Source organism: Nycticebus coucang, chromosome 13, assembly GCF_027406575.1.
Source record: "Nycticebus coucang isolate mNycCou1 chromosome 13, mNycCou1.pri, whole genome shotgun sequence".
Classification (NCBI taxonomy): domain Eukaryota; kingdom Metazoa; phylum Chordata; class Mammalia; order Primates; family Lorisidae; genus Nycticebus; species Nycticebus coucang.
Window position 1 is genome coordinate 105392 of NC_069792.1, and position 24945 is coordinate 130336.

At 39.0% G+C, this 24945-nt stretch overlaps 2 protein-coding genes and 1 long non-coding RNA gene across 3 annotated transcripts in view; 1 reads left to right on the plus strand and 2 right to left on the minus strand.

Annotated features, from left to right (window-relative positions):
- Positions 1-24945, plus strand: part of LOC128563185 (DNA repair-scaffolding protein-like) — a 398757-nt gene that overhangs the window by 89400 nt on the left and 284412 nt on the right. The window contains 1 exon segment of the mRNA XM_053558362.1: positions 23537-23787. Coding sequence (XP_053414337.1) covers positions 23639-23787 — 149 coding nt within the window. The 5' untranslated portion in view covers positions 23537-23638.
- Positions 2505-5296, minus strand: LOC128563184 (zinc finger CCCH domain-containing protein 11A-like). Its single transcript, XM_053558361.1, is given in 3 exon segments — positions 2505-2656; positions 2659-4413; positions 4416-5296. Coding segments are annotated over 3 exon segments (2436 nt in total). The 5' UTR covers positions 4945-5296.
- On the minus strand, positions 5897-6018 carry LOC128563188 (uncharacterized). The gene has a single exon (XR_008373758.1). It is a non-coding gene; the product is annotated as an uncharacterized LOC128563188 (long non-coding RNA).

The following is a 24945-nucleotide window of genomic DNA, read 5'->3' on the forward strand; positions in this document are numbered from 1 at the left end:
GCAGTCCACAAACATAGCTTTGGTCTCATTTGCATTCACAGCAGGAGGAGGCTCTGATGTATGTGGTGAGCATTCACACATATTTCATACCTTTCTTACATGCTGGTGTACTTTCTAATATTAAAAATAAGTGATGATAAAAGTCTAAGAAATGCTCAATTGAAAAATGTATTACATGACCACATTTATATAAAAAGAAGATAGCAGAAGTGTCAGTCCTGTGATCGTAGGTGGGTCCATAACTTCTGGCCTCAGTTTTATCATCTGCAAAACAGGGATGGTAAGATCTACCATTAGAGTTCGTGATGATGTTCAAGTGGGGCAATAGGAGGAAGACAGTACTTTACAAATGGTAAGGCACTCTGTGAATTTTGTCATGGCAATAAATTATTAATTTTTATTAAGAATTCAGTTAAGCCTTCCTTCCTTCTGACCATTAGTTAGCAGGAGTCAAGATGAGCTCACATTGCTGTTGGTTTGTGGATCTGTGACACACTGTGGCTCCCAGGAGAGGTGGTGAGTTTGGCAGTCCACCATCCCAGGAGCTGTCACCAGCTTGGGCTAGGATGAAGCTGGGTTAGGCAGGCAAGAACCCAAACCAAATGATCACAAGTGAACACCAGGTAGAGCTGTGGTTTTCAAAAAGAGATCTTCCAACCATTGGAAGTAGCAGCAGCACCTGGGAACCTATCAGCAATGCAAATCTCTGACCTTTACTGACCTCTAATTCAAACTCTGGGGTTGGGGTCCAGCCTGCCTAGTGTTTTTTTGTTTTTTGTTTTCACTAGGCAAAGAACTTTTATTAACCTTTCCTTCAAACTTTATTCCAAGTCTTCTTTAGCTTAATTAGCTGCGAAGAATGAATTATGTATAAGCAAAAACTGAAAAGAACTGCATTGTCCAAGGGGCTTGGGCTTAAAAATATTGGTGATCTAGATTTTATTAGATCCATAAACAAAAGCAATTTTAAAAAGCAGTCATAAAATAAAATAGCTGCTCCCAGTAATTTCCTCAAGTTTCATCTTCAGAAATTGACTCAATTCAATTTGCCTCATTCTTGGAAACCTCATCACAATTCTCCACAAGATCTGGAACTTCATCACCATCATCCTTGCCAGCAGCAGGTGGTGCTTTCCCATCCAGACTGTTCAGGCTGAGCCTCAGCCCACCTTCCTCAAACCAGGCAGGCTGTCTGCACTGAGCTGGTCTATAATACTGAGTCTCAGCCTGGCCTGTAATGGTGAAAGTATTTGCTGCCAGAGATGCCTGAACTTTAGGGTTGTTAAAGTAGATCCCTGTTCCTTGGTTTGTAAAAAAAAAAAAAAAAGAATCTTTCTTTCCTCCTCCTCCTGACTATGAACAATGTCTCCTTTAAGACTATTATCCCCATCATGCTTGTTCCTCCACAAGTCTAAACCTTGAGGTGATATGAAGGAGACTAACAGCAAGAAAAGAAAATTCAATTCACTAATGACGAAGACTGGCAGGTATACAGTACACCCCCACAGCATCTCAATAACCCTACCACAGTACAATTCACTGTACTTCTATGGTCCAAAGATAAATATTGGCAGTTTGAATGAGTTTCTTTTTGTCCCTCAAGGAGTTAAAGGGCACCAAATAAATATTGGGCAAGGAGTTTGCTGGAAGAGTTAGAGATAAAACATTAACCGATTTCTGTCCCTGTGATAATTCAATACTAAAAGGAGGCAAGTACTGAAGAGAAGGGACAATTTTCATACTAAAAAATAATTCCTCAAAACCGCCTTGCCATCTCTTATAATAAATCCAGGGAGTCCCCAGAAATAGAAAATTAGTTCAGGGGATCCCTGAGGCACTTTAAAGCCTTAAAAAATTACAGTAATAATAAATTAGATATTGCTCTTCAGAGGCTAACAGAGCAGTAGAAGCATCAAAATCAGGTCCAAAGAGTTATGTCCACCTTACAGGCTTCCTGAGCTGCCCAGCACTCTTTAAAGCTTAGTTGACTCTCCAATTACCTTTAAAAAGTTTATAGAGTTTAACACACTAAGTGCGGATTTTTGTTGAGTGGTAGCATGAAATTTAGTCCTTAATAGAAGCAGCTGTCTTCATCCATTTCAAACTCAACTAACATTAAATACATTAAGACAATACATAAAAGAAAGAATACAACAAAGGGGAACAAAGCCAAAACTGACAAACACCTCAAGGAGTCACCAAGTTCTCTTGTACCCTTTCACTTAGATCTTCTTCTCAGTCTCTTTTGGAGAGGCATATGACAGAACATTTTTCTCTAAGATGCTAAATAATGGCATCAAATGGACAAAATGTTATCAAGTGACTTTAAAAACCTGACCCTAAGGAATCCAGGACACATACAAATAATTCAGAGGTACACTTCTGATTTAGGGCAAATTCTAGACTAAAGAAATGATCATCTGAGGTAAATCTTACAATAGTTGAAACGAAGTCTAGTTTTTTGGCTAGTTTTTTTTTTTTTTTTTTTTTTTTTAAGTGCACCTTCAGCTATTAATCATTTCTGACAGCTCAAGCAGAAGGTCATCTTAATCCTTCCCAGAATCCAACTCGATCTCAGCTTCTAATTTGCCTCCTGAAATCTCCAATATTAGTTTCTCAAAATCATCCTCCACAGATAGTGGGGGTTTTCCTGTGAGGCAGAGCTGAGTCGGCGAGTTTTCGTGCCCATCTGGGATGAGAAGGAGCCAGATACTTCTGGGGGTGAGGAATCCGAGGAAGGCTGGGTTAGAGGCAGCACAAGACTATCTGAAGGTATTTCTGCCTCAGGTATAGTGACTAATTTGTCCTCAGAGAGGACTGGGACAACAGCTGCTTTTTTGGCTGGACTTTCCTGTAGGATACTGCTGGAGCTGAGTGGCTTCACAGCTGCAGTGACAGCATGGTGCTCCTCCACTGCCTTGTGTTTTGGAGCCAATTTGGGGGATGAAACAACTTTAACCACAGATGGTTTTACATACACTTTGGGTTTCGCTTTACCCCTTTTCTCCAAGGTCTGTGCTGCACATTTCACATTTAATATTGAGTCCCCAATCCCTGAAGTTTCTACTTCCACTTTGTGGGATGACTTTGTGGGAAGCCGGTTGGTCAGGTGCCGTGTGATGCCTGGCACAGCAGTGAGCACTGGTTTTTCTGCCACTTGGGTATTGCAAGAGCAATACCTCTGAAGGGGTGTCAAGACTAATTTTTCCTTCTGTATCACTCCCCTCTTCTGCTGTTTCTGCATATGCTTCTCTCTCATAGTCTCACATCTCTTAACTTGAATTTTAGTGATGTCAACCCCAGTGGTCTCATCTGAAGTCTCTTCAGCTTCTGTTCTAGTAACATTGCTCTTCGAAGCAACTTCACTTCCTTCCTGAAGTTTCTTCTCTTCTTTCATTCCTGTTCTTTTGGTGAATCGGAGCAGCCGCCTTGCTCCTGGGGTGGCCTCAAGTTGAGGCTGGGAGCTAGTGCTGCTCTCAGAGCTCTGCTGCACCCTCAGTGCCTTCTCCAGTTTAATTTGCTCCGGAGTCTTGATGTGCACCTCCTGCATGGACTTTGTTTTACCTGCAGGCTCCTCTGATTGTCCTTTGCTGGCAACTATGGGTGGCAAAACAACTGTTTTTTTAATTTCACTGTCACTCTTTAGTTTGATGCATGTTGCATCTTCTTTGCATTTTTGTTTCTCTGCTTCCTGCTGCCGATGTTTTTTTTCAGCCATTCCCTCAGAGAAGGCTTTGATTCGGATAGTGGAAGAATTTCTTGCTCCTGAAGTAGAAACATCAGCTTTTGAAGGTCCTTCTGTCTTGAGTTTAGTTTGCAATTCTCCACGTTTTTGACTGGCTCTTTCAATAAGAATGTCTTCTAATGTCTTCACATGGATCTCACCAACTTTATTGACTCTCTCAGTTGCCTCTTCATTATTTGGACCAGCTGACATGCCTAATCGCTCTTTCAGAGACTTAGAAACTTGAACTTTCTTTGGTGTTTTGTCAGTGTTAGTTTCTGGAGATTCAACTTTCTTCCCTAGCCTCTGCGTAAGGCTTCGCTTTAATGGAGGATTACTCTCACCACCAACTGAAAATTTTTGTTTCCCCAGTCTCTCAGTAAGACTCAGTCTAACCAATGGTTCTTCTCCTTGTTTGCTAGATGGAGTTACTGTCTTCACCACAATCCAGATATTCTCTTTTTCAGAACCTGGAATGGGCTGAGGGTGAAGTAAAAGACTGGAAACTCCTGAAGAACCTTCATCCTGCTTCTTAGATTTTTCTTTCATTTTCTTTGACTTAATTTCCTCAAGAGTTTTTATTCCAAAACCCAACGATTCACCTTGCTTTAAATTGACCCCAGGTTTCCAGGCAGAAGCCACTTGTAATCCATTATGAACTTCAGGAGTTGGTTGCAGCGTAGGTGTTTGGTTTCATCACCTTCCTCAGGAAACTGGTCATCATCATCTTCATCATCATCCGCAGCATTAATTACAACTGGTGGATGTGTGGGGCTAGGAACGTTTTCGGAACTTTCAACTTTCATAACACTTTGTAGCTGAGGGGAGGGATTAGATTGGGCAGACAGTTTGTTCTGTTGAACTATGAGTTGGCTAGCGTTTACTTCCTCTTCTGGTGACTCAGGCACAGTGGGCAACACAGTTTTGCTTGGAGATAGGAAAAGGCCATCAATATAATGTCCTCCGTTGTAATGGAAAGCGCAGTTTAGTTTTTGACATCCCATTGGCTGATTTTCCCATTAACAAGGAATTTCACTGCATTTTTTATCAATTTCCATGTGCCAAAACTGGTATACCTGTTGAAAACAGTGCCCTTCTTGCCATAATGTACAAACAGTTTCATTTCCTAGTGCACCTTCACAGTAATGGAATGGGCAGCTGTCACCTTTGGTACATGTACAATAGAAAAAAAAATAGCAGTCTTCTTCTTGATTAGACATGCTGGGTAGATTCCTCAATCAGAAGTGGCTTCTTGAAACGAGCCACTGATTCCTCAAGGCGAGGACCAGCCTTCAAGTCCTCTTGAAATGGGTTTTATCTTTCAAATGACAATTCAATCACAGAAACTGTCTTTAAAATGTAATCATTACCTGGTTGCTCTCAACAGGAACATCTGTGTTTTCACTGAGTACCAATCTATTACGCCTGTAGGTCAAACCAATACTCAATCCATGAATTAATAATAATGAGGCAGAAAAAATTTTCTTCCTCACATTGCCAAGGAAACCTCTCAAGCACAATTCAAACACAGGATGTGTTTTTAAAACAGCTCCCAACTACTGGGAGATTTAAGTCCATTCAAATAACCTTTGTCAGACTGGAGATGGCTAGGGTTAGTTATCTCCTCAAAAACAAAAAAATAAAAGTAAAAAAATGAATCTCAGATTCAAAGGGTTATTAAAAAAAAGAAAATAAGATCCATCTTCCATAGCCAAACAATATAATTAAAAAAGAAAGAAAAAGAACATCAAAATTCAATAAGATCTAATTTCTGGTCTTCAAAATTTCTTCACCTATTAAGAAAAAAACAGAAACCTTCCCCCATCTTTATTATCTGTATAATAAAAACATATTTGTATGTAAAAATATAAAATGTTTTATGTATATAATATACACATACATGTATACTAACTGGCTTAAAAACACACATGCACATATATACAAACATGTAGTAATAAAACATCTGAGTGAGTTTCTCCTTTTGAAATACACTACAAAAGCCCTTAGATTTGGATTCATTATAAAAATAGTGAAGTTACTCTTATACCAACGTATCATGAAGTTGTTACTTTAAATTTTTCCCAGCCCAAAAAGTAAAGATGAAAGAAAATTCTTTACACATATATCAATGTGTGTAATATGGATGTATATATATCATCATCATCACCATCATCGTCAGGGAGTGTTTAACCAAAAAAGGTAGAAATGTACAGTTATAAAGTAACTACAGAGTGGTGCAGCAAGCTGTAGAAGGCAGAGCAGCTTTATAGCCATTCTAAACTGGTATTGTCAAAACACAGAAACCTTCTATGTAAGGAAAATTTTTTTCCTTTTTTTATATCAACGCCAGTGACACTGGCATGCCATTCAATATTGGCCCTGCAAAGGCTTGCTTATACAGCCTAGCTGCAAATTCTTGACTATGGATGGCTACAGCTAAAGACTTTGTAATCATCATTTACTCCAGTTTAGTAAAAGGATAAACTTTCAGAGTTGAAATTTCATTTCACAATGGTACATTTACCATTTAAGAATTTAAAATAAAATAAAATAATAAACAAAAAAAATCTATCTTGATAACATAGAAATGAGTTCTAAATTTTGAAACCAGCCCAGTAACAAAGCAATTTGATTCTTACATAATAAATACTACATAATTTCTAGGCTAAATCTTGCCAAATAGTATCCAAGACAAAACTAAAATCAAAACTTAAAAAAAAAGTGGACACCTTTTACTCACACTTAATACTAGTCAATTTTCCAGGAATTTTTTGGGCAGGGAATATCCCCAAATCAGAGAACAGAAACTTTACTGAACCAATGACACTATCCCTGACTCCCGCTAGCTGCCACATCTTGCTTTCTTAACCACTGCCATCCATTGTCCTCACAGCAGCAACACCAGCAGAAAACCAAGACTGCCAGCACTAAAGATGGCGCCTGGCTACCAAAATTGTTATTTTTTTATCTCTGTGTGAGTTATATGCCACAGAAGGTGGGGGAGACTTGCCATCTGACAGCGAGGGCGATGAGCCAAGGTTTTACAGAGGGCAGGCGTGCTGCCATGGAGTGCCCTGGCTATTCACCAGTTCTATACACTTCAGGAGGCCTGGCCCCAAACTAGTGTGAGTTAAATACAACTGTTAATGTGGGGTTAATTTGCTTCAGGCCCTTCCTGATAAAAGTCAAGAATGCAGGGACCCTTATTTCCCAGGGTCAACATATGTACTCCTGGCCTGCCTGCCCTTTGGTGCGATTGTCCAGCCCACATGCTTGCGTATCTTCCTTGACAACCAGAAGAGTAGTCTGAGTGGCTCCAGGGTATTATATTGATGGCATGAGTAGAAGTGCAGGTGCTAAGCTTAGCAGATGTGGAAGCGGATGCTGTGGAAGTAGTGTGTGTTTGCACGTGTGTGCAGCATGCTCCTTTGCACTATCAGCACAGTGGAGGCTGAATGTGTTGTCCTGGAAATGGCCTGTGGTGCTGCAGCCTGAGCAAGTCTGGTATGAGTGTGATTCTTCCCTCCATAGTGCCCACAGGATCCCTTCTGTCACCACATAACTTCAGTGGTTGTATTGTGATATGCTGTGGGATCAAATGCTGACCCCACGTGTTGTTGCTGTGTGACCTAGGTGCTGGCGTTTGTTTATAGCTTCCTGAGGGGAGTGCTTCTAAGGTGGCCGTGATGATGTTCAGCAGTGAAGTACATAGCAGTTCTTCTAGGATGAGATTACGAACTTAATGGTCAAACCCCATATGTTTGAGAATGGAGAGAAGGGATGAGTTAAGATTTGTTGGTGAAAAAAACAAACAAACAAAAAAAGATTTGGTGAATTGTTAATAGTTTCTGTTTATTATAGAAGAGAACACAGAATAAATGATAAATATTCATTGAAAGGCTAAAATTTAAGAGTACTGGCAGCCTGGTAATATAATGGAAAGCTGTGAAGGGAGACGGTTCTTAGTTTGGCCTTATCATGTGAGGTTGTGTGAGATATTCAGATATAAATGTCATATTTTGTAAAGATGAGTGGATTAAGGCTCAAAGAGCCATAGATTCCAGTTGCCTATAATTTTGGATTATTGCACTCCCAGGATGGAAAAATAAAAGCATTATAGAGAGAGAACCCAAGTACACTATTTCTAATCAGTGCTATAAAATTCTTTCTTGATGCCAAGTCTTTGTGTTATCATTTTTTTTTTTTTTTGATTGGAGATGGTGTCTCGCTCTGTTGTCCAGGCTAGAGTCCAGTGGCCTCATCCTAGTTCACTGCAACTTCAAATTCCTAGGCTCCAGTGATCCTCCTCCCTCAGCCTCTCCATCTTCAAGCCATCATGTGCCACTACACCCAGTCTCCTTTTTTTTGTTGTTGTTGTTTGTTTGTTTGTCTTGTTCTTGTTCAGGCTTGAACTCAGGAGTCCTGCCTCAGCTTCTCAGAGTCCCAGGATTTCAGGCATGAGCCACCACGCCTTCGTGTTTACTTTATGAACTATGGTAGATAGAGTATTAAATGGCCTCCAGTATTGCCAGTCCTCACTGGACATTGAGTAATTCTGGGACTGTGAATAGGATGGATTTTACTACTGTGATTAGGTTTTATTATATGGCACAGCTGACTTTGCAAAGGAAATTTATCCTCAGTAGGCTTGACTTAAACTTCTGTGCCCTTTAAATCTGGGCCTAGGGGTCAGAAGCTGCGGAAGTGAGGGATTCAAAGCAGGGAGGTGTTTGTGTGCTGCTGCTGTTTTGAAGATGGAGAGTCCCACAGGTGTAGGAGCTCAGAGCAGACAGCAGCTGGGAACAGAGATCCCAGTCCCGTAACCATGGGAACTGCATTCTACCCGCATGAGGAATGAGCTCAGAGTTGAATATTTCTCCTACACCCCACCACTACCTTGATTTTGGCTTTGTGATCCTGAGCAGAGGACCTAGTTAAAACACACCAGACTTCTTGTCTGCAGAACTGTGAGCTAATAAACAGGTGTACTTTAAGCCACTAAGATTTGCGCCAATTTGTTACACTGCAGTAGAAAGCTAATGCAGAGTTTGTCAACAGCAGTTGAAGCATGCAGGTAGTGTGGACCATTCTGTAAACCCACACACTTAAGACAGTGGGAATATGAGAATAGAAAGAAGTTAAATGGTTGTCAAAAAATTCTACCACTAGCCCTCATTCCTTCCCTCCCCCAGTGGCTATCTTCACTTCTTCCGTAGAACTTAGCATCCTGTGTCCATAACCAGCCTGAGCTTTATTTATTGCTGTGATAACAAGCATCTAGCAGACAGTTAGTTTTCAGCAAGTATTTGTTAGATGAATGAAGGTAAGGGAGGAATTTTGAAGTTCTAGTTGGAGAAAAAAGGCAGCAGCAAGAAGAAAGAAGGGAAGATGGAGATCTTAAGAGCACAGTGATTCAAAAGCCAAATTAGAAATTTTAGGGTGATGTGTGTTGTCTTAGACCTTTGGGGCTACTGTAACAAAATATGACAGACTGGGGTGGGGTGGGGACTTATAAACAATAGAAATTCATTTCTCTAAGTTCTGGAGGCAGAGAAGTCCAAGATCCAGGTGCCAGTAGATTCATTGTTTGGGGAGGGAGGCTTTCTTTTTTTTTTTTTTTTTTTTGTTGTATAATTTTATTTCAAAACCAAAGAATAGGTATAAATAAGTGTGAGGTTTATTCAACTAACTCGTAAGGTACATTGAAAGAGGGGAGGGAGGCTTTCTATGTCACAGATGAGTCTTGAGTTGAGAGGCCAGAAAGGAGATTTTTGCTTGGGAGACTCCACTGCTGAGTGCAAATGGTTTTCAGTGAAATGCTGAATACTAAAACAAGATTTTGGTAATTAGAATAAAAGGCAGATTCTTGGGGCCTTGTGTCTTCTTACCGAGGTGAATGTGTAGGGGTTTAGTGTGAAGAAAGGAAAGTAACATGTGGACACAAAACTTCACGTTCGCCTTCCACACATTAGTCCTTTCTGTGCAGAAGTGGTTGATGTTGGTTAACCTATGGAAACGAAAGTCATGTGTGGTCTTCTATGAACAATTATAGTAATCTCCTTGTTAATACCACTATTAACTATATTACTGACTATAAACTATACAGGCAACACTCATTTTTTCTGTTTAATAATGGAAGAGGTCTATTCTGTTAATATTTATAAACATCAGGAAAAGAATTCTGGGTATAAATTTTAAAAATTGAAAAGGATAGTAAGTAGGTGAGATATGAAGTTCCCCTGAGGTTCCAATGTCTACAGATGACTTTTAGAAGAGCTAGAAACAGCTTTTACCAAAGGTTCCTTAGTCCTCATTTTCAAAGTTGTAACAAACTGAACATGATAGCTATAATGTTGAAGAAAGGACTGGTAATGTGTTCTCTGTGACTAGAATCTATTTCCTAGGCAAGTAGAAATGAAACAACTTTAGGAGAAGCTAGCCAGTTACTACACAGAGACTGGACACTTACTAGAGGTAGGTTTGTATCTGAAAGGGCACCATAGGGTATTGTAAAGTGAAGAGAAACGTGACTGGGATTCTCACAGTGTGTGCAGTAGGTGAGGGAGAGAGTTCTTCCCCTGTGTCTGTTTAAGTAGGTATCATTATCAGATATTTTTTCCAGAAAAGATTTCTGCAAAGAATAAAGAGAGAGGCATCTAGTAACAGAACAGAGGATACATAGACGTGCTTTGACTTTTGTGGGCCAGCTCTACCCCAAATAGCATTGTTAAAGTTTTGATAACTGATAGTGCTTTAACTGCAGTGGAGACCACAAGCAGTTTCTTCAGTATTTTCTCAAGTCCTTGAGACACTTCATTCTCCCTCTTTACTTCCTCTTCATCTTAGAAACTGTAATTTCCTTTGTAGGAACAAATTCCTGCTGGGTGCTGCTCTCTTGGGTCACTTCTGTCTTAGGTGCCCATGTTTTTATCTAAAGCCGTAAGTGCATTGCAACACTGGCTGTTTCATCATCATGTGGATTGGGAAAGTCCAGCGGGAGGCCACAGTTGGCCATCCCTACATGAGCTTCACACTTCTGGACTGCTGTGTCATGGCGGTCAGTTGGGTTCTAGCTGGCAGTTGTGAAGAGGCTGCTTTGCAGAAAGGACTTCTCTAGAGATGAATTATCCCACAGTCTAAAATAGACCTTACAGTCCAGTGCTGTTTTCCATGTGGTCATACTAAATTCCACAAATCGATTTATTGAATTGCCAAATTGATTTCCAACAGTGAATTTCTTGGTTTGTCTGTTTATTTTTATTTTTTAGGAAGTCTGGGTCTTCATCCCCATCATAGGAGAGTTTTTTTCTTTAACAGAATCAAAAGAAATTTCTGTCTCTTTCATCTTTTATTTGTTCCTGTTTTCTGCACTGCAAGTCTGTAGTGTACTGTTTAATCTCATCTTTTCTGTGCAGGATCTGGTTTCATGATTATCTTTGAAAAGATGGTTTTGTGGGCAATAATAGGTTGGGGATAATTAACTGTGGAGTGAGTAGTATCTACAAATTTCATCTTTGTCTCTGGATGATCTTTTTCTGTGTGTGACATCAAATGAAGAAAGAAATTTGTCTGCTTTCATAAGGCGGAAGGAACCTCTTTAGTTTCCTTTTCTATCAACTACAGAAGTGGTGCAAAATTTATTTCCCCTTTGCTGCTGCTCAGATAGAACAGCTTTTAGGGTCACAACACCTAAAAGTATAACATGAAATAAAGCATTGTTTTGCTATTGTTATTTATAGGTCAGATGAACAGAAATTTATGGTAAGTGATGTGCCCAAATTTATTTATTTCATATTTCCTCACATAGTGGATTTCTCTATGCCAGTCTTGGAGCCAAGAATACAAAAACCCTTTCAAGGTGTTCACAGTCTCAAAGAAGGGGCAGACATGTATACAAATAGCTTTAACCCATAGAAATTCAATCTGTTAATAGAAATGGTATAATATGTGGTGGTGACCAGCTTTCTGTTGGTGAGAGCAGATACAGAAATGCTGTCACATTCTCTTATACCAGAATGCTGGGTGGGAGGTTTCCTTCTTAGGCGAAGTCTGTGAGCAGAAGCTGGCCATGTGGGCAGAGAAGAGGAGGGACACTCCAGCTGAAAGAAATAGTATGTGAAAAATATACAGTACATTAAAAAAAAAAAAACTGGCTTTCTGGGGAAACTTCAGTGATTTTTTATTTTTGAGATAGCCTTTTTTTATGGAAAAGCAGCAGGAAGTGAGATTAGAGAATTGTGATGGCCTTGAAGGCCAAACTATTTGCTTTCTATTTAAGTTTGAAAACAATAAGAGATCTTTCCCCATGTTAAATTTAAAAGAAAGAACAAAAACTTACACTCTTCTTGCCCATTCTTCCCCACAGTTCCTGCCCCCTTCTCTGCTCCTGTTTAGAGCAAAGCCCCTTCAGATAGCTGTCTAGGTTTGCCGTCTCTCATGTGTCCTCTCTCCTCCCCTCTGGCTGCCTGCACTCCAGCTTCTGCCTCTGACCTCCACCAAGACCCATCCCGGTAAAACCCAGAGGCAAATTCTCCATCCTTACCCTGTGTAGCTTACAAGCAGCTGCAGGACTGGTATGAGTTGTTTCTCTTTGAATACTACAAGCAGAGTTTTTTAATTTTGTTTGTTTTTTTAAGGGAAGAGAATGAAAATCATTAAAGTATAGATGATGTTTCCTGAAATTGTTGTTTCAATTACAAATAACACCTTTCCAGTTGAAATGTTTGTTGTGATCCAAAGAAGTTTAAAAAAAATTGAAAACACTGGTACAGATCACATGAGTTGAGCCAAGACAACTTAGGCTCAGGTGGCCAGGTTGGTATGCAGTGGTCACTAACTCCATGCCTGGAGCAAATTACTTAACTTTTTGAGTTGGGTTAGTTCAAGCTGCTAAACAAAGCCCATAGACCAGGTGGCTTATAAACAACACAAATTTATTTCTTGGTTCTAGATGCTGGGAAGTCAGAGATGAGGGTACCAGCATGGCCTAGTTCTGGTGAGGGCCCTTCTCCTGGTGGAGTCTGCTGACTTCTGTATCCAAGAGTGGCAGAAAGAGAGTGAGTTAGCTCTCTGAACTTTTCCTGTAAGAGCACTAATCCCATATGAGGACTCCATCCTCATGACCTAATGCCTCCCAAAGACCCAATGTACAGACACCATTACACTGGGAATTAGATTTCAGCATATGAATTTGGGACAAGGAGGAAACACAGACATTCAGGTCATGGTAGTTTCCTTCTTTGTGACATGGGTGTAATAATTCCTATCTCATTAGTAAAGATCAAAAGAGATCATGAAGATAAAACCTGTGGTACATAGAGGCTGCTTAAAAGAAAAATCCATTTATGGAAAGCTCATTAATAGATGTCTCGGTTCTACCTGGTGACATAGAAATCCTCTGCTTAGAACTTTTGGGGATGAATTAATCACCTTTTAGCATGACTGCTCATATCATTTTCCTTCTGGGCCTGCCATACTGGCCACATCATGGCTCTCCAAACATTGGGCTGTTCATTCTTTCATCTTGCTGCTTCTCCTGTTGTCTTTGCCTGGAGTACCCTCTTCTTGATAACCTCTGTCCATACTGTGAAACATCTACTACCTCTTCCAGGAAGACTTCCCCATTAGCCTCTGTGCCTAGAAACTCCATCCTCCCATGTGCCATTTGTATGGCAGCACATGTAACTCTTTATGTTACTGATGTGTTTGTTTATTCTGTTCCTTCTTCTACATATAGTTTCTTGAGGTCAAGGAAAACTGCCTTATTTATCTTTTGTTCCCAGCCTAGAATAATGTCTGGCTCATGGTGAATGTGTAATCAGTGTTTGATGAGTGCTGCCAGTGCTGGGCATTAGGGGTGAGACAAGACACTGCCCCGTCCTTGACAACATTATCATGCTTTTTATACCCTTTCTTTTAATCCTCATAATGGTTTTGTGGAATACACTTTATTAATCCTTTTTAATAGTTGGAGATACTGAGGCTCAGAGAGGTTAAAAAACTTGTTCAGGTTGTGCCACTAATAGATCACAATGCACAAAATTCTTAGCAGGGGTTTACTTTGCTAGTCATGAAGGAAATGAAAATGAGGAAGTAAGAGGGCTAGGATTAGAATTAGGGTCTTCAAGAACTTACTCTTTAATTCCCAAACTTATGACCTAACTGGAAAATGGAGATAAACATGAAAATATTGAGCACACTACTATGGTATGTTTTTTAACTGATATTATAAAACTCTTTTTTAAAATCTACAGTTTATATGAGAAGTAATATTTCAAATAGTGCTGCTACTTTAAAACATAATGATCACTACCTTTGCTTAATTGAAAAGCTTAAATTAAAAAAAATCAAATTTGTTAAAAATTCTGCAGACTAAATTTTCCTAGGTTGCTGATTTTTATGTCAAAAAAAAAGTAGAGGGTTGGGCACAGTGGCTCATGCCTGTAATCCTAGCACCCTACAGGGTTGAGGTGGGTGGATCGCTTGAGCTCACAGGTTCAAGACCATGCTGAAAAAGAGCCAGACCCCATCTCTAAAAATAGCCAGACGTTGTGGTGGGTGCCTATAGTCCCAGCTAGTTGGGAGTCTGAGGTAAGAGGATCACTTGAGCCCAAGAGTTTGAGGTTGCTGTGAGCTGTGATGCCACAGTGCTGTACTGGGGGTAAGAAAGTGAAACTCTGTCTCAAAAATAAAAAAAGTAGAGACTATCATTGTATAATTCTTATTTAGGGTACATTCAACAGTTCTGACCCAAGCAAAGTTTTACTCATCACGAGAAGATTGTGCATATGGTGGCATACGTTAGTAATTAGCCAGACTTTCGGCAATTTGAGGGAGGCATGCATTCAAAATATTTTAGATTCAAAGTTTAAAATGTGATGAAATTTTTTATTTTTAAAGAAAAAGCCAGTGCTTTTCATTATGGAGGCTTAAGAGTATGTGTCCTGTCGATACCAGTTTAATGATTTTCTGTGGATTCAAAGTCAGTTCATTTCATTGATTTGCAAATTAGGGAAGGTTTTAGTGGTAGGCCCAAATTGTTATACTTTAAAATTTCCAAAGGACTCACATCAATCTTTGGTAATGTTGAAAGTATTTAGTATTCTGGCTGATCATCCATGTTTAAAAATTCTTTCAAGTGAAGTATCAAACGATTGGGAAAATACTACTTGTATTCACCTTTAAATTGGAACTAATTGATCAACATTTAGGTGAACATGTGGAAATTATGCTTCTCAGAAATCAAACAGGTATGGAGGGAGGAGAAATTTACACCTAAGGGGTACAATGTGCACTATCTGGATGATGAACACACTTAGAAGTTTGACTTAATGCTGGGCATGGTGGCTCACACCTATAATCCCAGCACTATGGGAGGCTGGATTGCCTGAGCTCAGGAGGTTAAGACCAGCCTAAGCGAGAGCAAGACCCCCGTCTCTAAAAACAGCTGGGCATTGTCCCAGCTACTGGGGAGGCTAAGGCAAGAGAATCGCTTGAGCCCATGACTTTAAAGTTGCTGTGTGCTGTGATACAATGGCACTCTACCAAGGGTGACAAAGTGACACTCTGTCTTAAAAAAAAGAAAAAGAAGTTTGACTCAAGTTGTACAAAAACAATTTATATAACTAAAGCATTTGCTTCCCTGTAATAGGCTGAAATAATAAATAAAACACAAAAGAAAATGACCTTCAGTTGTTAATAAATATCCAGGGCACAGGCCTAGGAAATAAGTTGTGGTAAGTGCTGACCCCTGAGGTTTACTTTTTAAAGTTCTACTATCCTATCTAATCCTATGACACTCAGTAATCCTATGATACTGTTTTGTTTTGTTCTTTTAATGAAAATTAAACTTTTCTTAACCTGTTGGCATATGCTCTTTTAGGTTAATTTGTTTTCTCATATTCGAGGTGTGGTGACAGTTTCTGCTGGTTCATTTTTTTTTCTTTTGTCCAACTGGGAAATTTTAACAATAGAATTAGAGACAGATGTGGGAAAAATTAGTCAAAAAGGATTTTAGAAGAAAATAAAATAGATGAACCTGACATTTCTCTAGGAAAGTAAAATAGCATAATAGGAACCAGTTTCATTAAAGCCTTATTTGTCTTATGTATATCCCTAGTTGCCCATTTATAAATAAAGACTCTGTTCAAAAGCAATTAAACTTTGCTAACTTGAAATAATTATAATATCAATTGTCTCATTTTGGTTATATTTCTAAATATATGATTAAGTTACTTTGTTAACATTTTATTACATAAAGTCCAAGTTGTAGTTGAGCCCTTCCCCCAGGAGGTGTACCATTTACCACTACTTGTTACCATTAGGTGAGAACCCTCTCCCTCCTTTTTGAATTTAATTGTGCTTTTCTCTCATGGGGACCTGTAATTGTTCATATACTAGTTTCATATTAGTGTTGAATACATCAGATGCTTGCTTTTCCATGCTTGTGATACTTTGGAGGATGTTCTCCAAATCCATCCAGATAAGTACAAAAGGTGCAAAGTCTCCATCTTTTCTTTATGGCTGAATAGTATTCTGTGGTATACATATACCATAGTTTATTAGTTCATTCATGGATTGACGGGCACTTGGGTTGTTTCCACAACTTTGTGATTGTGAATTGAGCTGCTAAAACATTCGAGTGCAAATGTCCTTATTATAAAATGACATTTTTTCTTCTGGGTAGATACCTAGTAAGGGATTCCAGATCAAATGGAAGGTCTACTTTTAGATCTTTGAGGATTCTCCATACTTCTTTCCAAAAAGGCTATATTAGTTTGCACTCCCACCAGTCCACACTAGCATCTGCAACTTTAGGATTTTATGATATAGGCCCTTCTCATGGGGATTAGATGATGTCTCAGGGTAGGTTTGGTTTGCATTTCTCTGATAAGTGGGGACAATGAGTATTTTTTCATGTGTTTGTTGGCCATTTGTCTGTCTTGTTAGGAAAAGGTTCCGTTTGTGTCTCTTTCCCAATGATAAATGGGGTTGTTTGTACTTTTCTTGTTGATTTGTTTGAGTTCTTTGTAGATTCTGGTTATTAGCCCTTTACCAGATACATATAGGGTGACTTTTGTTTTCCTACTTTTCTATGTCTGTCAGGACAAGAGAATACCTTCCTGTTTGTCTCTACCCAGGCCTCTTTGTAACAGTTCAGCGTTTTAGATGCTGTCCTCACTTTTAGCTGAGTTTTAATCTTCTAATTTGTTCTGGACAACCCTGCCACCAGTTATACCTAATTTAATCAAGGGGACAGAGTCTTCTATTTTAAAAAATGCTATTTAAAAACAGACAACATTTAAATATTAATAGTAAAGGCCAGCTGTATTGGTAGATACTTTCCAAATGCATCAAATTCATCAAATGCATGTGATTCTCTTGTTTTGCTTTGTTTAATTTAGAAATTGTATTCTTTTTTAAAAATGGGTAAAATAGATCAGACAGAGTCTCTTGTTTTGTTCTGTTTCGTTTTGTTTTTTCCCTCTCTTGGCATTTAAGTGTCTGGATCTTCTAGGTAGCTTTTATATTGCCTACTTTGAATTTACTAAATTTTAAATATTTTTAATCGATAAAAAAATTTACACATGGCCATGGAAGAAAATTCAATTTAGAAGGGTGAAGAGAACCATAATTATCTCAGCACCCAGAAGTAATCATAGTTAAGTTTCTTGTGTGGTTTTCAAGAACAATTCTTTCTATATATGAGAACATTTGTGTATGCTCCTCTGTATGTTTTAGGGTTTTGCGCCCATAAGGTCTTCCTATATAATACATCACTTTTGTAATATTCTATATCTTTATAAAGCCTTATGGATCTATTGCATTCTTTTTAATGGTTGCATTACATTTTCTTATATAACTACCATAACCAGCGCTTGATTCATAGATAATTCTAGATTTGGGAGGTTTGATTTTTTTTTTTTTTTTAACAAACTATACTATGATGTGCCTCTAAGTACATTTGAATGAACATACCTTATAAATGTAATTGAAATATTGTATTCACAGTGATTTATTTTCTTCAGTAGCCTCCATATGCTGACCTCCACCCTGCAGTTCCCAGGGAGCCCAGCACCTTGTGTTGCCGTGTTGGTGTCCTGTTTCCATGGCCTGTTTACATCCTTTGTTCATAGGGTTAGCTTCTCTTTTCTTACTGACTCATGGGAGCTTTTTGTACATTAAAGAAAACTAGCTGTTTGTCAATTGTAGCAAAATTTTTTCTTTTTTATCCTCATCTTTTCTGTGTTTTTTACAACTTTTGTCTTTTAATGGTTTCTATTTGAAAATACTTTTGTACACAGTTTTAAAATTTTATGGAGTCGGGGTTTTTTGTGTGTAGACTTTGGGCATGGTGTCATACTTGAAAGGCCCTTTTCCAGTTTCAGTTATTTTTAATGAATTAATTAATTTTGGGTTTTTTTGCAGTTTTTGGCCAGGGCCAGGTTTGAACCCACCACCTCTGGTATATGGGGCCAGCACCCTACTCCTTTGAGTCACAGGCACTGCCCAGTTCCAGTTATTTTTAAAATGCATTCATATTTTGTTTTATCTCTTTGTAAATATATTTGGGGTCTTTTTATCCTTTGGTAATTTATTTTGGGCAAGTGAGACAGAGATCCAGCCTTTTTTCTCTCCAGATAGGTAGTTAATTGTCACCCGGAGTTTTTATTTCTCACCCTCACTAACTTGGACTCTTATTATTTATTTATTTATTTATTTTTAAAATAATCTTTTTTTTTTTTTTTTTTTGTTGGGGATTCATTGAGGGTACAATAAGCCAGGTTACACTGATTGCAATTGTTAGGTAAAGAAAATATGTAATCTTATTTGTGTTTGGGTCTATTTCTGTGATCTTCATTCTGTTTCATTGGCTTGTCTATTCTGCTTTGGTCCCAAACTTTTAATTATTATAGCTTTATAATATGATTAATTATCTGGTAGAAGTAGTTGCCCTTCATTTATTTTCTTTTTTAGAATTATCCTCACTTGAATAAAAAAATCTTGGGGGAAATACTTTAAATTATTAAGGTGATTCTATTTGGCATAAAAAAGTATTTATATAGCATATATATACATATATAATTTTTAGTGATTTGTTGAGCTGAGTGAGGTTCCTGTGGACTTGTTTTCTCAAGTGAGAGTGTCAGCCATGTGTAGGCTTGGAGAGGCAGGACAGCTTTCTGGAAGACTGGAGTCAGGAGTGGCAGGAATCAGGATACCTCCCAGCTCTGTAACTAGATTGCTGTGGTGCTAGAGCAAGCCACTGAATTTCCCTGTTTCCTCATTTTTGTAGGAAAGCCTCTTCAGGTGGAATTACTGACATTTGAATGTAATGAGTAGTTTTTAGTTGCTATTTTTCATGTATCTGTTGTGAGGAATAAAGAAGGTAATATGTGTGTTACGTTGTGAGGACTTGGATGATGATGGTCGTGTTATTATTGTTTTTGTTTTATTTTAATTTAATAGAACCTCATTTGCTCTTGTTCCACAAAATAAGGAAGAAGCAGAAGAGAAGGAGCTGAGGGTTAGCTGCTGTCGCCCGGCTCAGCAGGCCTCCCTGGCAGGGGTGTGTACCCTGAAACTCCTAACATGAGAAACACTCCAGGAAGATTGGGGGTGGGAATGAGGGAGGTTATTCTAGGGCTAGAAGAAAAGTATTGTCTACAAGCCAGGGTAAAACAGGGTATGAAAACCTGAAAGCAGGTTGGAGGGGCTAGGGACCAGCCAGGAGCCAAGGCCTAGAGGTTGCAGGGGCCATGTGAGGCCTCAGTGCACTGGTGGAGAGTGCCATGGCCTGACCCAGCTGCTGCTGACTGGTGTGTGGGGGCTCAGGGTGGGGAGCAGAGTGGGGCCACTGAAAGGCCTTGTTGCTGTGGTGGTAGGAGGGTAAGGTATTAGGGAGAAGTGGGCACATTTGAGATTGTTTCAGAGGCTGAGCTTTCTGATGAATTGATGGTCTGGGAATTTCTGACATGAGAACTTGGTGGAATGTGGCGTACTGATATGTAGTATATGAGATACTAGTTTTGAGGAATACATTAGGAGGTTAGCGTTGAACTTGCAAATTGAAGTATTTGTGAATTTGTGAATTGAACCATCTGAGAAAAGATGGACATTCTGAAATACAGAGAAGTCTTCATGGATATTTACAATAACTTCCTGTGGGTCTTCTTTGTATTAACATTTCTCATGTCTACCCAGCCTGGAGAATCCTCTAAGTTCTCTGTGTCCATGCAAGGAAAGTTCCTCTATGTTCCTCTGAAATTATGGGTCTGAAGGGAGCTCTGAAATACAGTATGTTAAAGTGGTGGTATCTGGTTATCTTTTCCTAAAGGTATTCAATATGCCTTAGTTCCTGTTAGAAGTATGTAAAGAATACATGATCTGCACTGCTGATTGTCTGCTGAAGACATTATTTGTTGCATTCCTCATTGTCCTTTATGTAGAAATCAAGAAAAAAAAATTTTTTTTGTTTTTTTTTTTTTTTCGTAGAGACAGAGTCTCACTGTACGGCCCTCAGGTAGAGTGCCGTGGCGTCACACGGCTCACAGCAACCTCTAACTCTTGGGCTTACGCGATTCTCTTGCCTCAGCCTCCTGAGCAGCTGGGACTATAGGTGCGCGCCACAACGCCCGGCTATTTTTCTGTTGCAGTTTGGCCGGGGCTGGGTCCGAACCCGCCACCCTTGGCATATGGGGCCGGCGCCCTACTCACTGAGCCACAGGAGAAAAAAATTTTACAGAAAAATAAATATAAAATCTTAAAATATAAAACCAAAGTGCATGTGTAAATTACTACAGGGACTGAAAAGAATAGCTAATGTTCACTAATGCTTACCTTAGATGTTACTGCATCTTCACTTTGAGGATGAGGAAACAAAGGAAGTTAAGTAAATTGCCTGAAGAAACCCAGAAGAAGGAGCAGGGTGTGGGTGTCAGGGGTGGAGTGCCCCCTTCATGGTATAGACTCGCCCCATGTGATCCTTTGCAAATTTTTCTACTGCTGCTGTATGCACAATGCATTGAGAATAGTCTGTAAATTGCTTTGTGTTTTTACTTTAGTTTTCTTTTTTCCAGTTTTCACATTGATTTTAAGTATGTAAGAGTAAGAACTTGAAAATTTCTTTGTATTACTATAGCAGTGACGATAGCATGTTGGGTCGTGGGCATTTATTATATTCTTATAGTATATTAGCTAGTTTTCATTGAAGAAGCGACAGCTTAATTTAAGCACCTAAAATTTATTATCCTGGGTAGATGATGGGAAATGTCAAAATACTACCCTGTTTCCCCGAAAATAAGACCTACTTACAGGAAAGATAAGATGTCCCCTGAAAATAAGACCTAGTGCATCTTTGGGAGCACACCTTAAAATAAGACACTGTCTTATTTTCAGGGAAACAGGGTACCTAAGCTGCTATTAAACTTACCAATGTTATTGCTATTAAAGTCTTCACTAAGCAAATTCATTAAGATTTCATGATTTTCATGATTACAATTTCAACGTCACACCAGTTGTTGATGGCTGAGCAGGTCTATGTTTTTATTTTATCCTTCATGTGAAAAAAATATACATATTCAAACTCATTAAAAGAATTATCAGGTCTCAGAGCACCACTCATGTGGGGGGATGTGAGAGAGTGATGTAGAGATGCAGGAGAAATACTTAAGATAGGTATGGACCAGTGGCCTAGATTGGTAATCAACACAGCAACCTGTAGGTTCACAGACTCCAGCCCATCACAGTGATGGTATTATCAGACCTCTATTTTCACTTCACCTTCCATTTAGTCTTTAAAGCATATTCTTTCCAAGGTCCCATGGATTTCTTATACTGTGTATCTGCACAGGCTATCTTTTGTCAAATTCAAGACACTTTTCTGTCTTTTTTAACCTGAAGGCAGTTTGAATATCAGTGTTCTTAAGGTTCCAACCTGGACCATCTCTGTTTACTTCAACATACTTTTCTTCTACAGCCTTCTCCAGGGCTCTTGTCTTCACATGCTGTTTCTTTTGTATGGTTCCTCTTAAAGCTCCAAATGCCTTTTTGGCCAGTTTTGCCCATAGGCATTGGGATGGTACCTTGTCAAACCTGAGTACAATGTTAGAAACTCCCCCCAGATGTGTTTTCTGATACTGAATTTGGTCCTCATGTGATGCTGCATCTTTTCCTTTTTTCAAGTCCATCCCTTTATTCTCACTGCCACTTTTTATGACTTTTTTTTTTTTTTTGAGTCAGTCTCACTCTGTGCTCAGGCTAGAGTGCCATGGTGTCAGCCTAACTCACAGAAACCTCAAACTCCTGGGCTCAGGTGATCATCCTGCCTCAGCCTCCTGAGTAGCTAGCATTACAGATGCCTGCCACAATGTCCAGCTAATCTATCTATCTTTCTTTTTTTCCTTTCCTTCCTTATCTTATTCTGTTGCCCTGGCTAGAGTGTAGTGGCATCATCATAGCTCACAGCAACCTCAAACTTCTGGGTTTAAGTGATCCCCTTGCCTTAGCCTCGTGAGTAGCTGGGACTACAGGTCCATAATGCTGCCATAATGCCTGGCTAGTTTTTCTACTTTTTAGTAGAGACAGGGTCTCGCTCTTACTCAGACTGGTCTTGAACTCCTGAGCTCAGGCAATCCATACCCGTCTTGGCCTCCCAAAATGCTAGGATTGGCAGGCGTGAGCCAACGTGCCTGGCCTGATTTTTCCATTTTTTAGTAGAGATGGGGGTCTCACTCTTTCTTGCTCAGGCTGGTCTTGAACTCCTGACCTCATGGAATTCTCTAAGCACTCCTCCCATCTTATCCTCCCAGAGTGCTAAGATTACAGGAAGCAGCCACTGAGCCCAGCCTGCTTTTTGTGTCCAACTAGGAGAAAGAAGAAACATTTTAGGAAATGTTAGGAAAAAGAGACAGTGATTGATATTCTTAAGTGGTTCCTGTTAATATTTGCAATTTCAAACTAGTCTCTGGAAAATATGATACTGGAATTGTGTTTGAAAAATCAAGTTTTATCTTTTTTTTTTACCAATTATGGGAGATTTATTGTTTTGGGGTTTTTTCTCATTAAACATTTATTTATTTTTTAAATAACAATAACAACGTTTAAGATAGGGACTAGAAACAAAAACCTCGCAAAGAATGAATGATGATAAATACATTCAGAAAAGAAATCAGACAATTGCTGCATTGAAACATTAAGCAATAATAATAATAATACAAAGAAAGTAACATTCACATTGTCAGAGTATGTCTGTTACAGAAAAAAAAGAAGAAGTTAACTGATGACTCCATACTGAACCTCAGAATCAAAGCATTCTATAATAGACATACTCAAGTTTTATCTTTAACCTTAGAGACTCCTTTGGTAAGTTCAATGGTTTATACCTAAAGAGGCAATTTTCTTTATATTTGGTTTATGACAAATGGTGAGTATTATTTAGTTGCACTTTAAATTGCAAACACATTTTTCCCCATATGTACCAAATTATAGTGACTATCATCAGCCTTTTAGATTAGTGTTATTAGTTCAGTTTTAGAGACACCATCTTTTAGTTTTTTGAAGGGAGATTAAAACATTTGTGCTGATTTTGATGGGTCCCCTGAGACAGTATCTGACTTACAGTTGGTTTAATCTCTTTCTGTCTTTGTCTTAGTTACTTTTGGATTTTGTATCAAAACAGAAGTTTAAGCTACAGATACTGTATTTAAAAATCTATTTCAAGGTATATAATATCAAAAGGGAATAGAATGATAGGTATGTACATTTGGACTTGAATTCTCTGTATTTAATTGCATTTCTCTTAATTTTTTTCAGCCAAGTTCTACAGAAATTTTGGAGTATTCATCAGATAGTGAAAAAGAAGATGAGTCAGAGAATATCCTATTTATTGATTCAGAATCCCCTCACAAATACCACATGGAGTTTGGGTCAAATGCAACACGAGTTACAGAGAAACTCGGAGACTCAAGGGCAAGCTCAGCAAAGACTGTTTTGTGTTCACCCCAAAAACAGACAACTAAGTTTTCCAGGACTCCAGAAAATTCAGCAAAGAAGAAGCTTTTAAGGTTAAGTTATACATTTTTAAATACTTTTTTCTAACTTTCTTTTTATAAATGCAAACATCTAAAATGTTAATGTAAAAATACTTGTTTTCTTTGCGAAGGAAGATTAGCAGAAGAGAATTGTAATTTTGATGAGCTATTATGGAAACCTTAAGTTCTGGAACTGATTTGTGGAATTGTTTGTTGAAGCTGAGCATTCAGGGATCCAGTCATGACCAGCTTACATGACCATTTTCCTTAGTGGAGACTTCTTGTCAAATTTTATTGAGCATTAGGGTTGTATGTGCTGTCTTAGACAGAAGAGACAAGTGAATCATTTTTCTGTTTTTGAGTACCTTATAGTCTAAAGAGAGGAATAGAAAGAAATATAAACCATGTGAGGTTACTTTTTACTAGCATAGTGGGAGACACTGGCCAGGGTAACATTTGCAAATACGAAGTATGAAAGAGGAAAGATTTAAGGACTAGAAATAGCTGGTATACCTACAGAGTGCCACAGAGGTGTGCTCCTGTTACTGCAGTGCTGGGGCTGTGCCCGGGTACCAAGGACTCGTCTCTGTCTTGTGTAATACAGTGTCTCTTTGTTTTCTAAATAAGATCAAAACACCACCAACCAAAAACCCAAGGAAAGTAAGATAGCCTGTGAGAAGCAGGGTCAGAAAAGCCAAGTCAGAGAGTTTCAAGGAAAAAAAGTTTCAGTAGAAAGAATAAACATGGTAAGGAAGAGTACAGGTTGGGATGTTTCCATTGCTATTTCTTCTTCAAGAGAAGGCATGCCCTGCATGCAGTGAGGAGAGTGTGAAGCAGCACAGGACTCAAGGCGTGGAGTGGGGACCAGGTGGAAGGGCTTTGCTTCTCTCTAGGATTGCTGGTGGCTTGAAAGGGATCCTGTTTCTAGAGAAGTGCAGAGAGTAGGACTTTGAAAATAGTGGGGGGCCCCAGTAGAAAAGAGAGTTTGGGATCACTGGTCTGTCATTGTGCTAGAGAGGAGGAGGAGGAGGAGGGAGGGTCAGAAAAGAGAGGCCCAGCTTGGGCACATGGGTAAAGGAAGGGCATTACGGATGTGGCCAAGTCTGGTGGGACCGGCAGGAGACAGTGAGGCACTTCATGCCTGCTCACTCCAGAATTATCTTTTTCATGAGAAGACATAAGGACTTATGC